This window comes from Vanessa atalanta, chromosome 12 (genome assembly GCF_905147765.1).
Source record: "Vanessa atalanta chromosome 12, ilVanAtal1.2, whole genome shotgun sequence".
NCBI lineage: Eukaryota > Metazoa > Arthropoda > Insecta > Lepidoptera > Nymphalidae > Vanessa > Vanessa atalanta.
Window position 1 is genome coordinate 1,852,854 of NC_061882.1, and position 24,745 is coordinate 1,877,598.

The window sequence follows — 24,745 nt, forward strand, 5'->3', positions numbered from 1 at the left end:
TGCTCTAAACCTTCTCCTCAAAGGGAGAGGAAGCCTTAGCCCAAAAGTGGGAAATTTACAGGCTGTTAATGTAAAAATGTGTTCCGGCTTGAAGCGTGCGTGAGCCAGTGTAACTACAGACTCAAGGGATATAAAATCGTAGTACCCAAAGTAGTTGGTTCATTGGCGATGTAAGGAATGGTTGATATTTCTTACAGCGCCAATGTTTCTACGCGGTGGGTACCAATTCACACCTGGTGGCCCATTTGTCCGTCCACATATACAGCTGCAGCAAGTTTCATATAATTCTAATTCTACTGATTATTGACGTACATTGGAATACAATGTTTTCCAACAACCATCACCGTTGACGTTTTTACGTGTGCCCTTAGTTTAAATCCAACGCTCGTACCCAGATAACCGGTAACACCTCACAAGCTCGACCATCAAGTCGAAACAAAAAGTGTGCAAGCATATTTAAAAAAAAATCGTAGTTATTAGAATTATTTTGATATCATATCAAATAAAATTAACGTTATCTATATTCTTAATGCGTTAGTAACGAAAATAGGCGATATATTTTTTTTGTATTTATTATAAAAGGAAGGGATTGTAAATTCTTAAGCCTACTGTCAGAGAGATATCGTCGAATAAAATAAAATTAATACTTATATAATCCAAGAAACTCAGTTGGATTCGGAAAAATATTTTCGTATTAGATTGTCCAATTCTTAAAGAAACAAAGGCTATTGAACATTACGTGAAGACCTGAGACCGGAGCAATGACATTAAGAGAGGTAAGACCGCGCAGAGATGCTTGTTAGTAATATAGATAGATATATTATATATATATTATTTTTAAGTTATATGTTGGCGGATAAGACAATAGCGCTGTAAGAAATATTAACCATTCCTTGCATCGCCAATGCGCCACCAACATTGAGAACTAAAATGTCATGCCCCTTGTGCCTGTAACACTGGCTCACTTCACTTTCAAACCGAAACACAACAATACTGCTGTTTGGCGGTAGAAGACCTGATGAATAGGTACCCACCCAGATGGGTTTGCAAAAAGCCCTACTACCGTTAAGATGAAAAGATACAAAAAAGATTTTTTAGTAGCAGTCACATAGGGTCACTGCCGTTAGTTGCAATTATATTGAACAACAAAATAGGTACGAAGCACATAGAATAAAATTACTTATTTAAACAATATTCTTATGTAGTAAATCAAACGAAATGTGTTAAACACGAATTGAACGAAGTTTCTATTATATAACAACACACAAAATAAAAGTTTTAATTAAATAAATAAGTAATAGTAACAAAATGGTAATTAATTTTATTATTACACTTTGAATATAACATTAATTTCGTCAGACGTACTTCAGCTATCGAATTTTCTATTCGATTTAAAAATCGTATTCCTAATATAACTTAAAATTTTCCTTCCATTTGATAGTAGCTGGTAGCCATAGTGGCCTCTACAGCGTCACCGGGCGGGTGGGGGAGTACGCGCGTCCTAAGGGCGCCTCCTGTTAGGCCGTCGACGTCGGGAGGGAGGAGATTATGTGCTCAGAAACCCGTCATACGCCTAGGCGTGGTTGGTTAATAATGTACAAGGGACCTCGACCCTGCCGGCGCGATCGAGTCAGCGTTCGCCGATGTAATGACATCGACGGGAGCGCTCAGAACGTCCTTAGGACGTCTATGCATCGGATTAGTATGTCACTGCGGGCTGTACTTGCTAATATTTATTATTAATATTACTTAATGTGTTTCACTGTAATTGCAACTAACGTTCATCATACCTTTGTGACCCTATGTGACCTCCATCACAGCTCGCCTCTAGCTAGAGGAACATTATACTCATCATTGTACTTTTTAAATATTCGTTGTCCTTCTATGAACAAGTTACAAGCTTTTAAAAAAATTCTATCGAACGGGATACCTTTAAGATTGAAGGCAAATTAGGTTCCTTACCAACCTTACCTTCTAAGAAATATGCCTATATTTTTATGAATTCTAAATGGCACCTTATAGGACTATAATCTAGTCCAGATTTGATTGTTTTGAACACCTCAATCGGGTAAGTGTGGAATAAACTTAACAAACGCTTCATACCTCTCGACTATTTAATCGACTTTAATCCTACTTAATATAGTACAAAAGCTATTAAAAACCTTTTCAATTTTAAAGAAAATTCGATTGGGGACATTCACAGCAATTTTTCTATTTAAAGAAATCACGATTGCTTTAAAAACCCTGTTGTATTTAAAGCTTTTAATTGCTATTTCTTTTAGCAGCAATTTTAATATTTAATTATAGTAAGTTAAATATAAGTATAAAGTAATATAAGATTACGTAGGTCGTAAAGGCCAGGAAAGCTTTACTTGATATTAGTGACATCGTGCAATGTTATAAATGTTAAACGTACGTAACTAAATAAAATAAATTATTCAAATAAAATTTACAATCTTAGTTAATTTATATGACGTTGATGATTTTGTTCTTACCGACTTCAGTCAAGGCTACCCATCTCAAGGAAACCAAACAAAGAATATATTTTAGGGCACATGTGTGTGAAACAACACAAAAACACCGATGCAATTTCTATTTCCTCACTCCTCATTGTCATAATCCGATGGGACGGGAAATCCGACAACGGAAAGAGTTCAGGTGCAGGACCAGCTTTACGTGCTGTCCGAGGCACGGGAGTGTACACACTTCCAACTTCCAAGATCCGGCCTGTTTCTGAGAAATTTCCGACAGAAAAACTCAGTAACTTTTAATCGGTCCGACCAGAACCTCTGGATCTGTGGCCTTATATTTATCGTCTAATTATTTTTATACAATATTTCTGGAAGGTAAGGGCGACCATCTCAGATAGGGAATAAATTGAAAAGGATAAACAATAACCCAGATTCTCCAAAATAGCGGTAGCATAGCAATCAGCAGATATTTTGAAGGATTATATTGCGCCGGGTTAGAAGATTTAATATTTTTGTTGATGAGAGCAATTAGTCACAGTCCAGAAACTGACTATTCGACTGACTTTATTTTTGACTTAGTCCAAAATAACTATTGTAAATCTAAACTTTTGCCGCGTTCTATGACATTTATGCTGTTGCTTTTGTAGCGCCAATCCAATTTAACGTATAATATTTAATAACGTATATCAACTGACATATTTTTTTCTGTACCTTTAAACACTCCTTATCAAATATTCTATATTTAAGTAGGCTCATAAAAGCACTTTAGAATCGTCATGCTCATGTTCTGAATTAAATGTAAAGCTAACATCGACTTGCAAAGTATATTCTACCGAGAAGAACCGGCGAAAAACTCAGTAGTTACTCTAAACCAATATACTTAAAACTCACACCAGAAGAAACAGCGCGTTTTACGGATGCATGTTACATACTTATGATTTTAGCGACCTAGCGACCCGCCCCGGTTTCGCATGGATACAATGCTGATAGACCTTTTTAATGTGTACAATACTGTATAACATTATTTTAATCTATCTCGTAGAATTTAGCCAGTTCTTGGAATATAAGCAAAAAAAAAGTGTTTATTTACGACATCACATTAGAAACCTCTAAAATTATCAATGTTTCTCTACTATATTATCTATATAAACCGTAGTTTTAAAGATCTAAGCATACATAGGGACAGACTGACAGCGGGAAGCGACTTTGTTTTACACTATGTAGTGATTGCGCTTCGCTTGTTTTTACCTGCTTTAAATTTAGAATATTGATATTTCAATTAGTATGATTTTCCTATTCTTGTTACGTATACAAGCAGCCAGGCTTTAACCAAAGGCACAATTTACGCTCAATACAAACATTTAAATCTACAATAATTGTACAGTCATTATTCTTATGCACTTTCTAGAATATATTCAATCTTGATACGAATATGCCTCAAACGAAAAGTATTCAATAATTTTGACATACTATCGAAAACGATCAGATTTACCTGAATATTATAGACGTTATCTTGAATTGATAAAATGATACCATTTTTATTGAGCTAATTAAAATAAAATATCCTAATGAAACTTGCCTAAGACTTCGGAAAGTCTATCAGAATAAATATTCAATGAGTTAGTAATTAACTACGAAATTATCTTAAACAGTAAAACCTTTCCAGTATTGCGATATCTTTGGGCTAAGTTTGAAATTAATATAATTTACTAAAATTGGGAAATAACAATGAACTCATTATAGATACAATCTTGATTATAGATTTTGATATAATTGTTATCGTTTTGATAAAGTATTTTTACAGATGAATCTAGTGATTAAGCCGATACACCACGTGAATTCACGAAGAACGAATTGTATATTCTGATGGCAGGAGGAGTTAAAATAATAAAAACTATTGATTTAAGCATTTACAAATACATCTGCTATATTATGCACTAAAACTGCTCTGGCTTGATATTTATAAATAATAAAATACCACTTAACTTATAAACTTCAATTTTACTTCCAAAGTCTACCTCGAGTGTAAGCTCGACGATAACTTCGCCGATCTCAAAAATGACATCTTCAATGGCGTCAATTCAATCAACAATTAAGATTCCGAAAATCTAAATCAAAATATTCTTTATTCAAATAATGAAACCATTTTTGAATCGTCTGTTTACAGTGTTAAATAAAATGTAAACCTGCCACAGATATTTAAAGCAGATTTTACCGAGAAGAACCGGAAAAAAAATTGTAGTTACTCTTTTCCACCATTTGAATTATAGATAATGTCAATAAACTACAATTGAATTTATAAATATACTGCCTAGAAATCAACAAATATAGAATATAGTATATAAATATAGTACACGCTTTTTTATCATAAATATATTGTATAAAGTAAAACGCTTTATTTATATTTTTTATACCAAAAATTATATAGATTTCGACCACTGATGTCCATTCAAAACTAAAGTTTTTATTCTTAATGCTTACTCCTCTTACATTTGAATTCGACAATATAGTACATGTTCGGTGGGCTCGAACATTAGCTTTAATTTTAGCCGACTCGGGAGAGTATGTATCAGCCATTTTGTATCATCTATAGCAATAAATGAATTTCGTTGATCTAGTGGCTAGATATAAGGCCACAAATCCAGAGATTTTGGGTTCAAACCCCTGGACGGACCAATGGCAAGTTTTTGGGTTTTTCTATCGAAAAATTCTCAGTAACAGCCGTGAGTCTGGAATTTGGAGGAGTGTACACTCTTGTGCCTCGGAAAGCACGCCGTCACGTCCCCATCGAAATCGGCCGGACGACATCATCAGTAATAAATGAGGATACCTAACTGAAAATATATTCAAAGCCAAAATATATAAAAGCTATACCAGGAGATGGAGCATGGAGGAGCATTAATAAGGTTTTAGTATATAATATGATTACGTAAGTACTGTACTTAGCAGTTTCGCCCGCCTCAAATTTAAGAGTATGGTCGTGATAATTCAATAGAATAGATCCATACCTGACATGCCAAACAGAAAATGTTGTTGGTTTTGATAATGTTATGTATGTGCGCAAAAACATAAATGATCTTTCTAGAAATTGTGACATCCACAAATAATAATAATAATCATCGACTGCTTTAAATAGCGAAGATATATTTATTGTTAGTGTATGAAAACAATAATAGTAAAATATGATATTTAGAAAATAAACAAAACACCGCTGAGATTCTTTCGCCAATTCTTCTCGGGTCCGAGGTGTTTATTTCCGAACCGGAGGTAGATTTTTGACTATCAATAATCAGGTGTATTCATATTGAATAAAGATTTTTCACTTTGACGTTGAGCCGATGTTCGACCGTTCTTTTCTTCAACATAAAGAATCATATCTCAAATAATATAAACATATAAATAATGAGACTACTATGTTTTAGATGAATAATACAATATTGATTTAATTAATAAAATTAGTGACAATCATTTCATTTCAAATAATTAAAATATAATTATTATTGTACATGAAAATGAAAAAAAAAAAATATCCCGCTGAGTTTCTTTCGCCGGTTTTTCTCAAGTCCGAGGTGTTAAATTCCGAACCGGTGGTAGATTTTTGACTATCAATAAGCATGTGTAACACTTCTATATTGAATAAAGATTTTTGACTTTTGACGTTCAGGGGCTAGGTATTCGTTTCTTTAATATAAATGTGATAAAAAATACGACTTATTTTTCATTATATGATTATTGAATCTTGTACGATGACGTTTTTAAAGTGAAAAAGTATATTTCGATTTGATTTAATTCGAAGCAAAATAAAAACTTACCGATTCGTAATATAAAAATTATAATGTGATATTCTTTTCGTATTTCAGTAGGTACACAGAAACCGCGGGTTAATAACCTCACTCAAATATAATCTAAAATCAAATAACTTGTTTAATAATATATTTTCTGCCAAGTCGGTAATTCCTTGAATAATCAAGTACCTAATCAATTAATACCTCACAATCCCTGCCTCGTCCTTCTTTAAGAAATTCATATTTATTAGTATTGCAAATGCGTAATAGATATTTTTTTTGTAATATCTATAGGTGGACGAGCAAATGGGCCAACTGATGGTAAGTGGTCACCACCGCACATAGACAATGGCATTGTAAGAAATATTAACCATTCCTTACATCACCAATGCGCCACCAACGTTGGGAACTAAGACGTTACGGCCCTTGTGCCTGTAGTTACACTGGCTCACTCACCCTTCAAAACGGAACACAACAATACTGAGCACTGCTGTTTGGCGGTAGAATATCTGATGAGTGGGTGGTACCTACCCAGACGGGCTTGCACAAAGCCCATACAAAGTTATACATAGTTTCATATCATACAACTAGTGCCATCTGTTGCGAACATGTAGAACTAAGACAACTGATTTAAAATAAAAGATATATAGGCGATAATAGATGGCGGTACACGTATGTTTTTTTAAGTTAAACTAATTTTATAAGCGAAGAATGATAACAAACAATTCAAGTACTTTTAGTTGAAATTAGTAATATTTCTGCATACTTAATCTCTAATCTAATTTGACACGAAATATTTGTTTCGAAAGTGTATGTGTTTTTTGTCTAATGCGTTAATTTCTTTGAGAAGTACTTACATATGTAGGTATATATCTACGAATCGAAAGTAACTGTACAAATAAAAAAAAAAAACAAAATAGCAATGTGATCAAACGGGGAAATGCTTTCTTGCCACCAATTCGAGTGGTCATGATTTGTACAGTAGTGTGTTTAATTAAGTATTATTTGTATAAAAATATGTAGGTAGACAATTCTTATAAAAAAAAATAATTAAAAAACTGTACCCGGTATATCAAAATCAAAATATACTTTATTCAAGTAGGATTTTACAAGCACTTTTCAATGGTCATTTTACAAAATGAGCTACCACCGGTTCGGAATGTAGATTCTACCGGGAAGAACCAAAAAGAAACTCAGTAGTTACTCTTTTTAAACATTTAAAATAAAAAGTCATAGTAATTAAATACAATTAAATATGTATATATATAATATATCCTGCTTGGAAGCAGTGGCGTAGCTAGTTGGGTAAGGGCCCCGGTGCATAGAAAAAGAATCGGGCCCTCGCCCCCTCTTTAACGTATATAGGCATTCAAAATTATAGATAGTAATAAGAATGGGATACAGGATACAGTGAGTTGAACATATCATTAGTAAGTTAAATTTATACTTCATCTCTATTCAAAGCTCTTTTCATAGCTTAGGTTAGAGGGCCCCCAGAGCTCAGGGGCCCTGGTGCACTACACCACCTGGCCCTACGATAGCTACGCCACTGCTTGGAAGTCAACAAGTAATAGCTCCACACTTTTTATCATCTATATAATCTTGCATTGAATAATATGCTTATTTATTAATGTATTTTATTACGAATGATTTGAATTTATGAATAACTCTACAGTTTTTGTAATTACCATAAGTCGCATCTCAATCCGATAAGTAATGTTTAAGTACCATACGGGCAAGCGACGATACTTTCAACTTTACGATCAAGCTCGTCTGGGTAGATACCAGCCGCTCATCATTTATTCTACCAAAATACAATAACCCTTTTCAAATTCAGAAATTTCAGAAATTCAGTTCAAGATTTGTTAGAATAATAAAATGTTTTTCATTTAGGGTGACTGTATTTAAACATCTTAACGAGATGATTTAAGTAAGGTTGCAACTTTTCAAGACCCACCCATGCATTTGATATTCTATCGCTAAGTAGCAATACTCAGTATTTTTGTATTTCGATTAAAGACTCAGTGTGCCGGTCTAACTATAGACACAGCCATAACATATATATTAGTTCCCAAGGTTGGCGTCGCATTCGCGATATGACGAATGACTAATATTTTTACACCGAGTGTTGTAGGCGGTGGTGACTATTTACTATCAGGTGCCCCTTTAGCCTGCCTAACTACCAATTGAAAAAAAAACATGTATATTCGACGCGCATCACTTGTAACCAACTTCCAAAAAGATTTAGAAAATCCTTAAATTAAATTGAAATTATATACCACCGGATTGGTTCTATTTTTCAAAATCCAGCTCTGCAGATCTATGAAGAATTTTGGGAACACAAATATTATGGGCAGTTCTAGGGGGATTTTTGTATTTTTATCAACAAATCTTACATTTTCCTTAAGAATCGGAGTTGATAACGAAGACCACAACACCACCGATCAGATAACCAGACATCAGTACTGCTTGTTAATAAGGTTTACTTTTCACAAAATACCATCTGAAGTTGAGAATGTCTGTTTGAATATAATTAAAATTCAATTCGCTCAGTAAATGTCAAATATTTTTAGTTAATGTAGAAGGCTACTAGGTCCACCTTTGTCAATAAATTCAATCAGGTAGACAAATAAAGTTAAGTAGTTAAATAGTCAGGTAGACAGAAAAAAATAAACGGAAGTTAGCTATGATTTCATATATATTAATTAAAAAAAAACTAGTTTATGATATCCTTATGACTTATTTCGGCAGCCCTTCTCGCGTTAAACTCGCCCAACGGCTCGTGACGTACCATAGCGCACAAGGCTGCGCTTAAACACACAAGTGCACAATTTATTTCCTATGCCGTCTGATCTGCCGTGGATTATAAGAATAATCCACGGCAGATCAGACGGCAAATCCGATACGAACAGTAAAACAGTGCAAGACCAGCTTAGGTGCTCACAGACACTACTGAGCATTTCTGTAAAAAACCTGATCAAGTAATCAGGTTGCTTACGCAATCAGGGACCTGTTTCACCTGGGCTTATACAAAACTTTCAGATCGAAGAACAACCATAAAAATAAAAATCATTGCTTTTTCCGGCAAGGAAAGTTGATTTACTCGATTTTTCTCATCTATAATATGGATGTATTATTATTTATCTTCCTCTTGAATCACTCTGCTCAATAAAGGAAACCGTATTAAAATCCTCTGCGTAGCTTAAAAGATCCAAGCGTACAGATACCAGAAACGATTTTCTTTTAAACTATATAGAGGAGTGCCCGCAGACAATTTTACATTTGTCAACCAATTTAAAGTTTATGTCAAATAATCAGTTCACGATAAGGTTAAGGATGATTATACATATGATAATAAAAATAAATAAACTTACATTAAAATAATATACGATGCAAATAGATAACTCAATTAGAGTTTTATTGAAAGGTTATAAACGTGTTATAAAACATTCTGAAGGAGAAAAGTTCAGAGAATATGTTTGCATTTGTATGAAGAACTTTGTACTTCTAAACAAATGCATTACACATTTGTTCAGAATTAAATCCTCTAACGACTTTATGCTACATGTTTTAAACAAATAAATGTTTATTATTGTTATTCAATTAGTAATTTATTTAACTTTTTTTAAGCCGAGTGAGCCCGTCTATCTGGGTACCACCTACTCATCAGATATTCCACATGCAGGCACATGGGACTTAGCACATAGCATATTTACATATTACATAAAAAATATATTGAAAAAGCAAGCAAATTGCTTCATGTTGATTCTTTCTTCCGGTAATTTACAGGAAAAAAGGAAACTACTTATAACCTTATGGCAATTAATCAATAGATTGCAACTCCCTATTTGACTCCGTGCGATATCGGGGCAAATAACTAATAATAGATAACTTTATTGTAAAGTGTCGTTATCAGACTATAACGTCAAAATCATATAATCATAAAATATCAAGTCAGTGTAATTTTTAACAGCGGTGGTGCAAGTGAACTAAAGAAATGTCAAATCTTCAATTTGTCATTCTGTTTTGCTTAATACTTAACGTAAATCTTCAACAATATAATTATCCCAAACTCAGTCGTGGCTTAAGTGACAGGAACTGTGGAGCAAAAACCTCTTGGTTTTTGTGTGACTACGAATCATATGGAATCAAACCAGCTTTTGAGAACTCGATATGCATACAAAGCGGTACGACGAGCTGTGTCTCAACATTTTTGTTGAATTTTTCACGCGGTCATCTCAGTTTATCCGCCTATCTCAGACTGGATTCAGATAAAAGTGGTTTGATAATTACTATATTTGATCAATATGATACTTCGAGAGTTACTTATGACTACAATAAGTTCAATGACGGATATAATGATGGGTGGAATACAATTGTGCTAAATATTGATGAGGAATTCGTTGGATACGTAAGTAAAACTACATCTAAATAATGACAACCTTAGATTTCACAACTACACAAAAGTAAAATAAAAAATAAAATCTAAAATACAAAGCCACTGACAGTTAAAAAAATCATGCATCATTTAAATATAATAAATTAGACGGTATAAAATATTACATTAAAATTTCAAATTCTTGTTATACTACCCAAGAGACAAAATGGTTTTGATTATTCTAAATTTGTTTGATGGAGATTTTTATACATAGCTAGGTGTAATTTGTGGTATCTGTGCGAGCCTGTCTGAATCGGTACCAACCATTCATCATATTATATAGGTGAGTGAGCTTCTTTAACCACAGGCACAAGGGATATAACATCTTAGTTCCCAAGTTGGTGGCGCATTGGTGTTGGATGGAATGGTTGAAAGTACGGCACCAATGCTATGGTAAAATTAGCTCGACCGTCTATTTTATTTAACAAAAAAAAATACTCGTTTTGTCAAAATTGGATTTTTAAAGATTATTTAATCAATATGATATTGTAACATTCGCTAACGATTATATTCGCGATATTTTTCACGCGTCTTTTATTTGCTTGGGTTAGAAACTATTTATCTAATTAAAACATTCAAAAATGAAACCAATCGTATTTAAACAAAAACAAATGACAAATGAAAACAAACGAGTGATTCAATAAACATACAACTGTGCGAAAGGGTACAAATCCCGAAAACGAAAATGTAGACTCAAAGTCAAAGTCAAAAATCTTTATTCAATATAGAAGTGATACACTTGCTTATTAATAGTCGAAAATCTACCACCGGCTCAGAAAGAAACACCTCGGACTTGTGTTTATGGCATAGTTCATATTTGTTGCGGATTGATAAGTGTTACAGTCAATAAATCAGTATTATGCTACTGTATAGGTCCATAATTATAGTGAGTTTTATTTTTTTTATTTGATATCAATCCGCAACAAATATTTGACTGCAACAGTTACTATGCTATAACCGTAATAGCACCACTGAGAAGAACTGGTGAAAGAAACTCATATTGTACAATTATTGTTTTCATACATTTACATTACATTAACAGCCTGTAAATTTCCCACTGCTGGGCTAAGGCCTCCTCTCCCTTTGAGGAGAAGGCTTGGAGCATATTCCACCACGCTGCTCCAATGCGGGTTGGGGGTATACACATGCGACAGAATTTCGTTGAAATTAGGAACATCCTTACGATGTTTTCCTTCACCGGCGAGCATGAGATGAATTATAAACACAAATTAAGCACATGAAAATTTAGTGGTGCTTGCCTGGGTTTGAACCCGCAATCATCGGTTATGATAAAAGACTAATAAATATATTTTCGTTATTTAAATTCAAAAAATATCTCTCTAAAAATACTTTTTTTGGTACTTATATTTTTTTCAATCGCAAATCCTATTCCGGCTTGGTTAAATAGTATGTTATTTACTACAATATTATAAACTATAGTTTTAAATTTTTTTGAAACACAGAAATGTGTTACTGTGAACTATAAAAGATGTCGTCCTGTCTAACTATATTCAAATAGCCTAATCTGTACATCTGGCACAGAATCATGGCATCTGAATTTATGTTTACATAATATTTGACTTATCATTGTATCAACGATAAATAAATTCACGCCTAGATTTAAGTTACCAGAGGATACTATGTACACACTGATTAAATTTCACAGACAAATTGCTAATGTGATAGTATATATTATTAATATTTTGTGTTAATTTTGACATTTATTATTTTAATTAATTTCATATTAAATATAGTAATAGTCAAAAAGACATACCCTGTACAAGATAGCTTGATCTTTTTGACAGATGTAAATTTATCTGATCGACATAACTTTGCAATGACGAACATATTATTTTCTTAATTTAATATAAAAATTTTAAAAATTGTAAAAATAAGATAAAATTTATACATAATTCCTAAAATGAATATTAAATTCATTTGAAAATATATTTAAAATTAAAACCTTTTGTATTATTATACAAATGTAAAATCGAAATTGAGCGACTGGGCTACTAATGGCATCTATAAGAGTAAAAATAATCAATCAATTAATTATAAATTATACAATGAGAAGCAGTGAAATCTTGAGGCTACCTTTGTGGAACATGTTATGCGTTATTCGAAAACTTTTTAATTTTTCTGTATTCATACTTAATCTATTTATATAAGAAAAAAAATTACGCCTCATATAAATAAATTCAGATGATAAAATTTAGGTTACTTGGGTTGTAATAAATCAGTGTTTACGGTAAACCTACACAGAACATTTTACGTATGGAATTAACCTGTTGAAATAGATATGTAATATTTGGATTTGGAAGTAACAAATGCTTTTGTAACTTTTTTCGATAAAATACCAATAAAATAACTTCTCACTTAACATCATATACTTCAGAAGCCAATAAATTACTAACTAATAATGTTCCAGAATGTAACGTTGAATTTTTTTAATACGAATTTTCATTCCGTGTAATTAAAGGCCTATTTCTATACTTCTGTCGGTTTAACTTCTGGTTCACTTTGGTATAAATACTATTTATATATATATGGCCTATAGCCATCACCCCCTTGTTCTCCAAGGTAATGGAGTCCATTGTAAACTGTCAGCTCCTGCGGTATCTAGAGGAGTACCAGCTGATTAGTGACCGCCAGTACGGTTTCCGTCGGGGTCGCTCAGCCGGTGATCTTCTAGTTTACCTTACTCATAAATGGGCGGAAGCAGTTGAGAGCAAGGGGGAGGCATTAGCAGCCAGTCTGGACATAGCGAAGGCCTTCGATCGCGTGTGGCGACAAAACGCTTCTTTCGAAGCTTCCTTCTTATGGGCTTCCCGGGAAATTATGCAGTTGGATTACCAGCTTTTTGGCAGATCGGAGCATCAAGGTCGTTGTCGACAGTGCATGCTCCGACCAAAAATTCGTCAACGCTGGTGTTCCACAAGGCTGCGTTCTGTCACCCACTCTGTTTCTTCTGTATATCAATGACTTGTTGCAAATCAGGAACATTCACTGCTATGCAGACGACAGTACCGTTGACACCTCATACACCGTCGAAGAAAACCGGAACAAACTTGTGTCTGAAATCGAGTCTTCGTTAAACGAAGTCTCGAACTGGGGCCGGCTAAACCTAATCCATTTCAACCCCAAAAAGACGCAAGTTTGCGCGTTAACCGCTAAAAAAACACCATTCGTCGTATCTCCACGATTCAAAAACATTCCGTTAGCCGCTACAGCTAGTATCGGAATACTTGGCATCGATGTTTCGAGCCTCGTACAGTTCCGCGGTCAACTGGAAGGCAAAGCCAAATTGGCATCAAAAAAGGTATGCTCAGCAAGGCAAGACAGTATTTAACGTCGGCCCATCGCCTAAGACTCTGCTCTCACCTCTGGGCGGGTGCTCCCCAGTACCAGCTCCTTCCATTTGACCGTATCCAACGTAGAGCAGCTCAAATTATCGACGATCAAGCCCTTTCTGATCTGCTCGATCCTTTGGCATTGCGTAGAGATGTTGGATCACTCTGCATCTTCTACCGAATTTTCCACGGGGAGTGTTCCGAGGAATTGTTTGGATTAATCCCGGCAGCTGAATTCCACCTTCGGACATCTCGACAAAATTCTAAATTTCACCCGCACCACTTAGATGTCCGTAAATCCACAACAGCGTGATTTTTAAGGCATTTTCTGCCTCGCACAACCACTCTGTGGAACCAGCTTTCGCCGGCGGTTTTTCCGAACCGATACGACTTGGGAACCTTCAAGAAAAGAGCGCACTTATTTCTTAATGGCCGGCAACGCACCTGTAACCCCCCTGGTGTTGCAGATGTCCATGGGTGGTGGTAATCACTTCCATCAGGTGAGCCTCCTGCTCGTTTGCCCCCTATACAATAAAAAATATATATATATATATTTTATAGTAAATAATTCGGCTTTAATAGAGGTCGCTAACCAACTCATCCCACTACTTAGATATATATATATATATATATATATATATATATACGATGTGTCGGAGAAATCACAGTATGCTATTGGCATGTTCTGTGATTTATCCAAAGCATTTGATTGTGTGGAGCACGAAACGGCTTTTGTAAATGCTAAAACATTACGGTGTTGATGGTAAAGATCTGGATATCATTGCTTCATACTTGAATCAAAGAATTCAACAGGTGTCTATAAATGGAATAAAGTTTTCTGGAAAATAATTTAGTTCTAAATGCTAAAAAGACAAAATACGTACTATGTAAGGACATATGTAAGGACCTTATATCTCAGTATTCCTTCACGTACTTAATAGAAGAGCTTTATGCAAGCTTGTCTGGTTAGAAGCCCCACAATAAACATGTTCCGCTAAATAGCAAAACTGTTGTGTACTGGTTTGAAGGTCAGTGAGCCAGTTTAACTACAGACACAAAGGGGCAACATCTCAGTTTGTTCCGCATTGGCAATTTTCATAATAGTTAAAATTTCTTACAGTGTAAAAACAAATTCTCATTTATGAATAAAATGAAGTTAAATAATATATGACGGAGTGCCTTGTCTCAGCTTGTTTTTAAAAAACATGACGTCAGCATTGCTGACGTCAAGAATGTCAGGATTTGGATTTCTATCGATCATCGAAGGTATGAAATTAAACGCAGGAAAAATTCTTCTTTGATTTATTCCAAGCTTAGCAGGTCGTCCGATCGCTTCGACGGCTTGGACAAGCCTCCCGATACCGGCGGGTGTTCGGCCTTTTATAACAAAAATGGGTGGGGGGAACTATTCACTCAATATAACACCTATTTACGAACGGTAAAACATCTCAGACTAATTTAACATCTCAGAATTCACTAAATATTATTAATTTAACAATAAAACGGCTTTTAACTATTAAAATAATCATTTCCGGGCTCGTTTTTCTTAAACATTTGGTTTCCCGCCGACATATAATATATATATACATATTTTTTTTTATTTCAGATTAACTTCTTAGGTCTAAGCAATAATGATGACGTTATCTTACTAGACCCTTTTGGGTTAACTGATGTGAAACTAAATTCTGGTCAAAATGCAATTATAACGAAACAAGACACGGTAGTTCAAGCTGAATCAAAAACTCATTATAAAGTTAAACGTGATACCGTAGACTTATCAAAGCAAAATCCTATTAAAAAAACTGACAGTTTTTTGGAAGAATTACAAATAAAAGATCTGAATGTAAATCCTGATAAATCAAATCCTGAACTCCAACTTGAGTCTGAATCGGAACCTGAATCACAGCTGGAGCTGGATTCCGAGTCTGAACCAGAGCCGGAATCTGAACCAGAACCTGAAACACAGCCTGAGCCTCAACCAAAACCTGAACCACAGGCAGATACCGAACCTGAACCTGAACCTCAGCCTCAGCCAGAGCCTAAACCAGAACCCGAATCTCAGCCTGAGCCTGAACCAGAACCTGAACCTCAGCCAGAGCCGGAGCCTGAACCTCAGCCAGAGCCTGAACCAGAACCTCAGCCAGAGCCTGAACCTCAGCCAGAGCCTGAACCAGAACCTGAACCTCAGCCAGAGCCTGAGCCTGAACCGGAACCACAACCTGAACCGGAACCCGAGCCACAACCTCAGCCAGAGCCTGAGCCTGAACCTCAGCCTGAGCCCGAACCAGAACCCGAACCTCAGCCAGAGCCTGAGCCTGAACCGGAACCACAACCTGAAACGGAACCCGAGCCACAACCTGAACCTGAACCACAGCCAGAGCCGGAACCTGAATCCGAACCTCAGCCAGAGCCTGAGCCTGAACCGGAACCACAACCTGAACCGGAACCCGAGCCACAACCAGAACCCGAACCTCAGCCAGAGCCTGAGCCTCAACCGGAACCACAACCTGAACCGGAACCCGAGCCACAACCTGAACCTGAACCACAGCCAGAGCCGGAACCTGAACCCGAACCTCAGCCAGAGCTTGAGCCTGAAACTCAGCCTGAGCCAGAACCAGAACCCGAACCTCAGCCTGAGCCAGAGCCTGAACCTCAGCCTGAGCCTGAACCTGAACCACAGCCAGAGCCTGAGCCAGAGCCGGAGCCTGAACCTCAGCCTGAGCCTGAACCAGAACCCGAACCTCAGCCAGAGCCTGAACCTCAGCCAGAGCCTGAGCCGGAACCAGAACCTCAGCCAGAGCCTGAGCCTGAACCGGAACCACAACCTGAAACGGAACCCGAGCCAGAACCTGAACCCGAACCTCAGCCTGAGCCTGAACCAGAACCCGAACCTCAGCCAGAGCCTGAACCTCAGCCAGAGCCTGAGCCGGAACCAGAACCCGAACCTCAGCCAGAGCCGGAGCCTGAACCTCAGCCTGAGCCTGAACCAGAACCCGAACCTCAGCCAGAGCCTGAGCCTCAACCGGAACCACAACCTGAACCGGAACCCGAGCCACAACCTGAACCTGAACCACAGCCAGAGCCGGAACCTGAACCCGAACCTCAGCCAGAGCCTGAGCCTGAACCTCAGCCTGAGCCAGAACCAGAACCCGAACCTCAGCCAGAGCCAGAGCCTGAACCTCAGCCTGAGCCTGAACCTGAACCACAGCCAGAGCCTGAGCCAGAGCCGGAGCCTGAACCTCAGCCTGAGCCTGAACCAGAACCCGAACCTCAGCCAGAGCCTGAACCTCAGCCAGAGCCTGAGCCGGAACCAGAACCTCAGCCAGAGCCTGAGCCTGAACCGGAACCACAACCTGAACCGGAACCCGAGCCACAACCTGAACCTGAACCACAGCCTGAGCCAGAACCTGAACCCGAACCTCAGCCTGAGCCTGAACCAGAACCCGAACCACAGCCAGAGCCTGAGCCTGAACCGGAACCACAACCTGAACCGGAACCCGAGCCACAACCTGAACCTGAACCACAGCCTGAGCCAGAACCTGAACCCGAACCTCAGCCTGAGCCTGAACCTGAACCCGAACCTCAGCCAGAGCCTGAGCCTCAGCCAGAGCCTGAGCCGGAACCAGAACCCGAACCTCAGCCAGAGCCGGAGCCTGAACCTCAGCCTGAGCCTGAACCAGAACCCGAACCTCAGCCAGAGCCTGAACCTCAGCCAGAGCCTGAGCCGGAACCAGAACCTCAGCCAGAGCCTGAGCCTGAACCGGAACCACAACCTGAACCGGAACCCGAGCCACAACCTGAACCTGAACCACAGCCTGAGCCAGAACCAGAACCCGAACCTCAGCCAGAGCCGAAGCCTGAACCACAGCCTGAACCTGAACCAGAACCCGAACCTCAGCCTGAGCCTGAACCAGAACCCGAACCACAGCCAGAGCCTGAGCCTGAACCGGAACCACAACCTGAACCGGAACCCGAGCCACAACCTGAACCTGAACCACAGCCTGAGCCAGAACCTGAACCCGAACCTCAGCCTGAGCCTGAACCAGAACCCGAACCTCAGCCAGAGCCTGAGCCTGAACCGGAACCACAACCTGAACCGGAACCCGAGCCAAAACCTGAACCTGAACCACAGCCAGAGCCGGAACCTGAACCCGAACCTCAGCCGGAGCCTGAGCCTGAACCGGAACCACAACCTGAACCGGAACCCGAGCCACAACCTGAACCTGAACCACAGCCTGAGCCAGAACCTGAACCCGAACCTCAGCCTGAGCCGGAACCTGAACCCGAACCTCAGCCGGAGCCTGAGCCTGAACCGGAACCACAACCTGAACCGGAACCCGAGCCACAACCTGAACCTGAACCACAGCCAGAGCCGGAACCTGAACCCGAACCTCAGCCGGAGCCTGAGCCTGAACCGGAACCACAACCTGAACCGGAACCCGAGCCACAACCTGAACCTGAACCACAGCCAGAGCCGGAACCTGAACCCGAACCTCAGCCAGAGCCTGAGCCTGAACCGGAACCCGAGCCACAACCTCAGCCAGAGCCTGAGCCGGAACCACAACCTGAACCGGAACCCGAGCCACAACCTGAACCTGAACCACAGCCTGAGCCAAAACCTGAACCCGAACCTCAGCCTGAGCCTGAACCAGAACCCGAACCTCAGCCAGAGCCTGAGCCTGAACCGGAACCACAACCTGAACCGGAACCCGAGCCAAAACCTGAACCTGAACCACAGCCAGAGCCGGAACCTGAACCCGAACCTCAGCCGGAGCCTGAACCGGAACCAGAACCCGAACCTCAGCCAGAGCCGGAACCTGAACCCGAACCTCAGCCGGAGCCTGAGCCTGAACCGGAACCACAACCTGAACCGGAACCCGAGCCACAACCTGAACCTGAACCACAGCCTGAGCCGGAACCTGAACCCGAACCTCAGCCAGAGCCTGAGCCTGAACCGGAACCACAACCTGAACCGGAACCCGAGCCACAACCTGAACCTGAACCACAGCCAGAGCCGGAACCTGAACCCGAACCTCAGCCAGAGCCAGAGCCTGAACCTCAGCCTGAGCCTGAACCTGAACCTCAGCCAGAGCCGGAGCCTGAACCTCAGCCTGAGCCAGAACCAGAACCCGAACCTCAGCCAGTGCCTGAACCTCAGCCAGAGCCTGAGCCGGAACCAGAACCCGAACCTCAGCCAGAGCCGGAGCCTGAACCTCAGCCTGAGCCTGAACCAGAACCCGAACCTCAGCCAGAGCCAGAGCCTGAACCTCAGCCAGAGCCTGAACCTCAACCAGAGCCTGAACCAGAACCCGAACCTCAGCCTGAGCCAGAACCAGAACCCGAACCTCAGCCAGAGCCAGAGCCTGAACCTCAGCCAGAGCCTGAACCTCAACCAGAGCCTGAACCAGAACCCGAACCTCAGCCTGAGCCAGAACCAGAACCACAGCCAGAGCCGGAACCAGAACCCGAACCTCAGCCAGAGCCGGAGCCTGAACCTCAGCCTGAGCCAGAACCAGAACCCGAACCTCAGCCAGAGCCTGAACCTCAGCCAGAGCCTGAGCCGGAACCAGAACCCGAACCTCAGCCAGAGCCGGAGCCTGAACCCCAGCCTGAGCCTGAACCAGAACCCGAACCCCAGCCAGAGCCAGAGCCTGAACCTGAGCCAGAGCCTGAGCCTGAACCGGAACCACAGCCAGAGCCGGAACCAGAACCCGAACCTCAGCCAGAGCCGGAGCCTGAACCTCAGCCTGAGCCAGAACCAGAACCCGAACCTCAGCCAGAGCCTGAACCTCAGCCAGAGCCTGAGCCGGAACCAGAACCCGAACCTCAGCCAGAGCCGGAGCCTGAACCCCAGCCTGAGCCTGAACCAGAACCCGAACCCCAGCCAGAGCCAGAGCCTGAACCTGAGCCAGAGCCTGAGCCTGAACCGGAACCACAACCTGAACCGGAACCCGAACCACAGCCAGAACCGGAACCTGAACCCGAACCACAGCCAGAGCCTGAGCCTGAACCGGAACCACAACCTGAACCGGAACCCGAACCACAGCCAGAGCCGGAACCTGAACCCGAACCTCAGCCAGAGCCTGAGCCTGAACCGGAACCACAACCTGAACCGGAACCCGAGCCACAACCTGAACCTGAACCTCATCCAGAGCCGGAACCTGAACCCGAACCTCAGCCAGAGCCTGAACCGGAACCCGAACCACAGCCAGAGCCTGAGCCTGAACCTCAGCCAGAGCCAGAGCCTGAACCTCAGCCAGAGCCTGAGCCACAACCAGAGGAATCAACTAACAACGAAAAAACAAGCTTTTGGAATCCCATGACCATATCGTTGGTAGCTGTGGGGTCCTGTGTAGTGGTGTTAGTGTTAATAGTAGGAGCATATCACATAGGTAAAATAAGAGGTCTAGAAAATAACCACGTTTTAATTGATGATATAAGACCCAGGAGAATGATTCCCCGTATAAGAAATACTCGTCGCAATTCCTTGATTTATGATTATGTATAAAAATTCTATTGTGAATACTGGAATGTATTTTATTCTCATAATAATTCCATTCTTTAACAACTAGTGCTTAGTATAACTGATTAACTGCAAAAAAGAAATAAAAAAAACAATCTCAAGAACAAGATGAAATTCGTTATAGGTATTAAATAAGTATTTCTCAAGATATTTTTGAATTTATAGTTAATTAAAATATTTTAAAAGAAAAGGCTAGTGAATTTATTATAACATGACAATAACAAATTCTTAAAGTATTTCAAATTATAAATTAACAACATACATACAGCATGCTCTAATGCAACCGGGTTTTACTGCACCAAATATATTTATTTTGAAATTAAACAGAAGTCGATTCAATAATAATAATTTTGCAATCATGCAATTTGAAAAATCGTAATATACCTTTTTATTGAAATTTGGTGCAACCGCGACTGACAGAGGATTAAGTCCATATATGCCTGATATGTAAATAATAAAAATGACTTCCTCCTTTTACGATTAACTAAATTAATAGCGTAACATTAATTTTACATTTAGTTTGACTTTTACCGTGTGTGAATGTGTTGTGGCACTTCGACACTTTTTATAACTCATTTATAAAAAAGTAGCATTGGATAAAATTCTTATTAACTGTACGACGTTAAGACTGGAAACTAGTTGATTTTTATAGTAACTGAAGGAAGAACACTTAACGCGGAAAATAATATTAAGTAGATACGTGTATTTATTTTGTATAGTTTATATAAGTTTGTCATAAATGCGATAATTTTCATCATTTTTTTTGGGATACTGATCGTATTTAAGCGTTTCTTGATATTTTACGCCTAAAGGGAAAAAGTAGGGGTTGACATATTGTATACAGGTTAGTCTGGAAGTCCGTCATTTTGAAGTTAGAAGCATGAAATTTTATTTTTGGGCTCCCAATTAAAAATGTGTGAATACTTATTTAAGCGTTTTTGGATATTCTACTCTAAAAATACACACCAATGTGGTATACCAAGAGGTCTTGCATTTAATATTTTAAGTTGATTTGTAAATATATTAATATTCTACGCAAGCAAAGCCGCGGGTAACAGCTAGTATTCAATATTTCTAGTATTTCCTCCGTTTTAGTACAGATATCCGTATAATAAATATAAATACATAATTCATAAAAATAAATTAATAGCAAATCGATATTAAAACATAATTGCCAATTGTATTTTAAATATGTATATTTGTTCCAGAACAATAACTCCTAAATTTTATCTTAAACGTTCATCAAGTCACATTAAGTTGTATAGTATAATTAGTGTAGCTTTGACTGCCAAGCAACGCTATAAGCAGTGCCGGCTATAGGAGCGCCAAATTTAAACGGGCGTCAGGTTCAGGATTCTTCTGCCTCCCATGCTGCATACTCTCAATAGTGTGCTCTACGCATATCGTTACAATCGATCAACGATTATACTGCACTTACGCTTGCTAGAAAAAAACGATCGTCCACGTTTTCTGCTGTCAATAACAGCCCTGAAATTAGCCGGCCAATAGAAATCCAAACCAGGTCGAACATAATAAAGACCCAAATGGACGTTGAACCCGGGGGGCCTGGAACGCCGGCCTGGCTATAACGGTATAAAATATGATAATGGTCATAATAAAAGATACGCCGCGGTTTTTTAAGAGACCACCAAATCTAGGGTTTCTTCAATCATCGTTTGTGGTCATTGTGGTATTGCAAAGTCGCACGAATGTATTAATAATCAAGAGTCATTAAACTGTTACAGGCTTCGCTTTGATTGAATAGGAATCTATATGAAACGTTTACATCGTAAATAATTATAATTCTAACGGCACGCGCCAGTAAAGTTCGCATTATTGTTCCATTCATAAACGGCCATCGTTATATTTCAGCCAATTTATTCAAAACCTGTATGAATTATACTCTAAAATCTGAAATTTATGAATCCTCCGTCCTTGGACGAAAACCGTATAAAATTATTTCGTTAAATTGGGCATGTGGGCATGAAACGTCATAGATTCTACCGTCGAAACCAACATTATATAAAACATATGTATTGTTAAACAAGTGAACTGTAAGTTTCCTTATATTAGTAATTTAGTTCTTAATTAAATCAATACTTCTCTGTAGAGATAGAGAAGGTTCAGAACTTAGTATAAGAGGTTTTTTATCATCTAGATTTCCTTGCGTTTGTATATTTTAAGATAACTTCCTATAGTCACATGTAATTTACAAATGGCCTCATGATCTCTATAAACAAATAAAAGTAATACCCGGTAAAAGTTCCACTGGTGGTCAAAGGCCTTTTTTTATAATAAAAGGAGGCTTACTACTAAGCCTTGAAGGGGGTTTACCATCATATTTAAATAAAATATATAGCGAAATAATGATGGCCAATAATGGCCGGATCGCTAGTGAAATCTAAATGAAACTGCTCTACGAATTTATTGACAGAAAATCCCCCCAACTTCATATGACTCATTGATATTTTCTTATAACGTTCGTTGAATTTGTCATTTAGTTCAGGATTTATAAAACATGACATTACACTACCTGAGAAAGGAATTAAGTAGTCAGAGGCAAGGTATTTTATCTGCTACTTGAAACACTTTACAATTATGATATAAAAATTCTGTCCAAGTAATTTCCTTTTATCTTTAAGTAATACTTTCCGGTGTTTCGTCCTCGGGATAACATTTTATTACAATATATTGAGTAAGTGCTTATGTTAAGATATAAAATACAATTTAAGATAATACATGTTGAGTGGCGCTGACGTCATCAATGCTCCTTAAGGCTGGTACAAGTATAGAAAAAAAATAATAAAATAGTGAAATTTAAAAAATAGTTCGATAACATGTAAAAACGGCAACGAAGCGACGCGAGAACGCTGGACGTACCCGCTCGCCCGCTCGCCGCACGATCTCCTTTTACTTTAGTCGACATTATTTTTAAAAAAAATTGTGAATGAACAGTTCGGAACGACAACGTTTGACATGTCGACAGTTCCTATAATGTTTTATGATGTTGTAAATTGGAATTAAAAAATATATTCTATGGCTAAGTTAGTAATCATAAATAATAAAAAAAAAAAAAATTCAAAAAGCCAGTACAATTTGTCCGTCTCAATTTGATATAAAACCACCATTATAATATGTAGGTACAATGCTATACATTTTTGAGACAGAGTGAACGTCTGCGTCCGTGCTAGTCACAGGCACAGGCGCCTTCCTCTAACAGTTCAAAAGTTAGTGAATGTATTTGATTGTTTTATTTTGTGTTTTTCTCATATATTATTAGAGATATAATTTAATACGTTGACGTCACAGCAACTTAGTATAATAACAAGTATTATAATACTTATCGTCGCGGGATTCGAAGGTCGCATGTCGACACACGACTAATTATTATTTCCATGCCTGTAGTTACACTGGCTCACTGGTTGCTGTGCCAAGCAGCAAACTGATTGGCAAAATAATATATATTGTGTATGTGTGGTAAGTTCCAAGTAAGTTAACAATAAATGTGAACACTAAAGTCCTTTTTTAACACCAACTATTGAGCAATTAGATTACTGTTTCTATTAAAAACTAAACAACAATAATAATAAATATATCGGTTTAGCGATTTTTACAAATAATATCAGTACGGTACGGAATTTTTAAAGTTCCGTACCCAAAGAATAAAAAAGTAAGTACTCCGCTGTCCGTCCGTCCACCCGTCTGTCCGTTTATCAGGAGCTGTTATACCTAGATACTTTAATTTTTCACAGATGATGTATTTTATTGCCGATATAACACAAATAATAAAAAAAACAGAATAAAATAAATATTTAAGGGGTTAGGGGGACATGATTTTTTGCCGTTTTATAGAAATGGTACGGAACCCTTCGTGCGCGAGTTCTACTCGCACTTGGCGGGTTTTTTAATATTTTGCAATTATATGTGGCTCGTTCCGTATTTACGATGATAATTATTCAATATTAAATATTCTTATTTAATGAAAACATGTCATGCCGAGTCTCGATTACTGATTTCCTCGATTTAAAAATTGCTGATTTTCCGATACAGAGTTAGGGTTTACTACAACTGCATTTTTCTGAACATTGTGTATATATTTTTCATTTACCCAATTAAGATTTAAAAATAAATCGCTTCGACCAAAAAATAATAATTGAAGCAACTGTTCCGATGACTCG

The 24,745-nt window shown here is 38.6% G+C and overlaps 1 protein-coding gene across 1 annotated transcript; it reads left to right on the forward strand.

Moving 5' to 3' along the window:
- Positions 1-10,245: 10,245 nt before the first annotated feature.
- Positions 10,246-20,679, forward strand: LOC125067761 (titin-like). Its single transcript, XM_047676511.1, has 3 exons — positions 10,246-10,667; positions 15,651-17,183; positions 17,232-20,679. Exons 1-3 carry the CDS (start codon positions 10,254-10,256, stop codon positions 20,550-20,552), a joined length of 5,268 nt encoding a protein of 1,755 aa, XP_047532467.1. The 5' UTR covers positions 10,246-10,253; the 3' UTR covers positions 20,553-20,679.
- Positions 20,680-24,745: the final 4,066 nt, after the last annotated feature.

Excerpts from the sequence above, each read along its gene's own strand:
- LOC125067761 (XM_047676511.1), top strand. The coding sequence starts at position 10,254 with ATGTCAAATCTTCAATTTGTCATTCTGTTTTGCTTAATACTTAACGTA. Across the intron at positions 10,668-15,650 it reads ATGAGGAATTCGTTGGATAC|ATTAACTTCTTAGGTCTAAG; the intron begins GTAAGTAAAACT and ends TTTTTATTTCAG. Across the intron at positions 17,184-17,231 it reads CTGAACCTCAGCCTGAGCCA|GAGCCTGAACCTGAACCACA; the intron begins GAACCAGAACCC and ends GAACCTCAGCCT.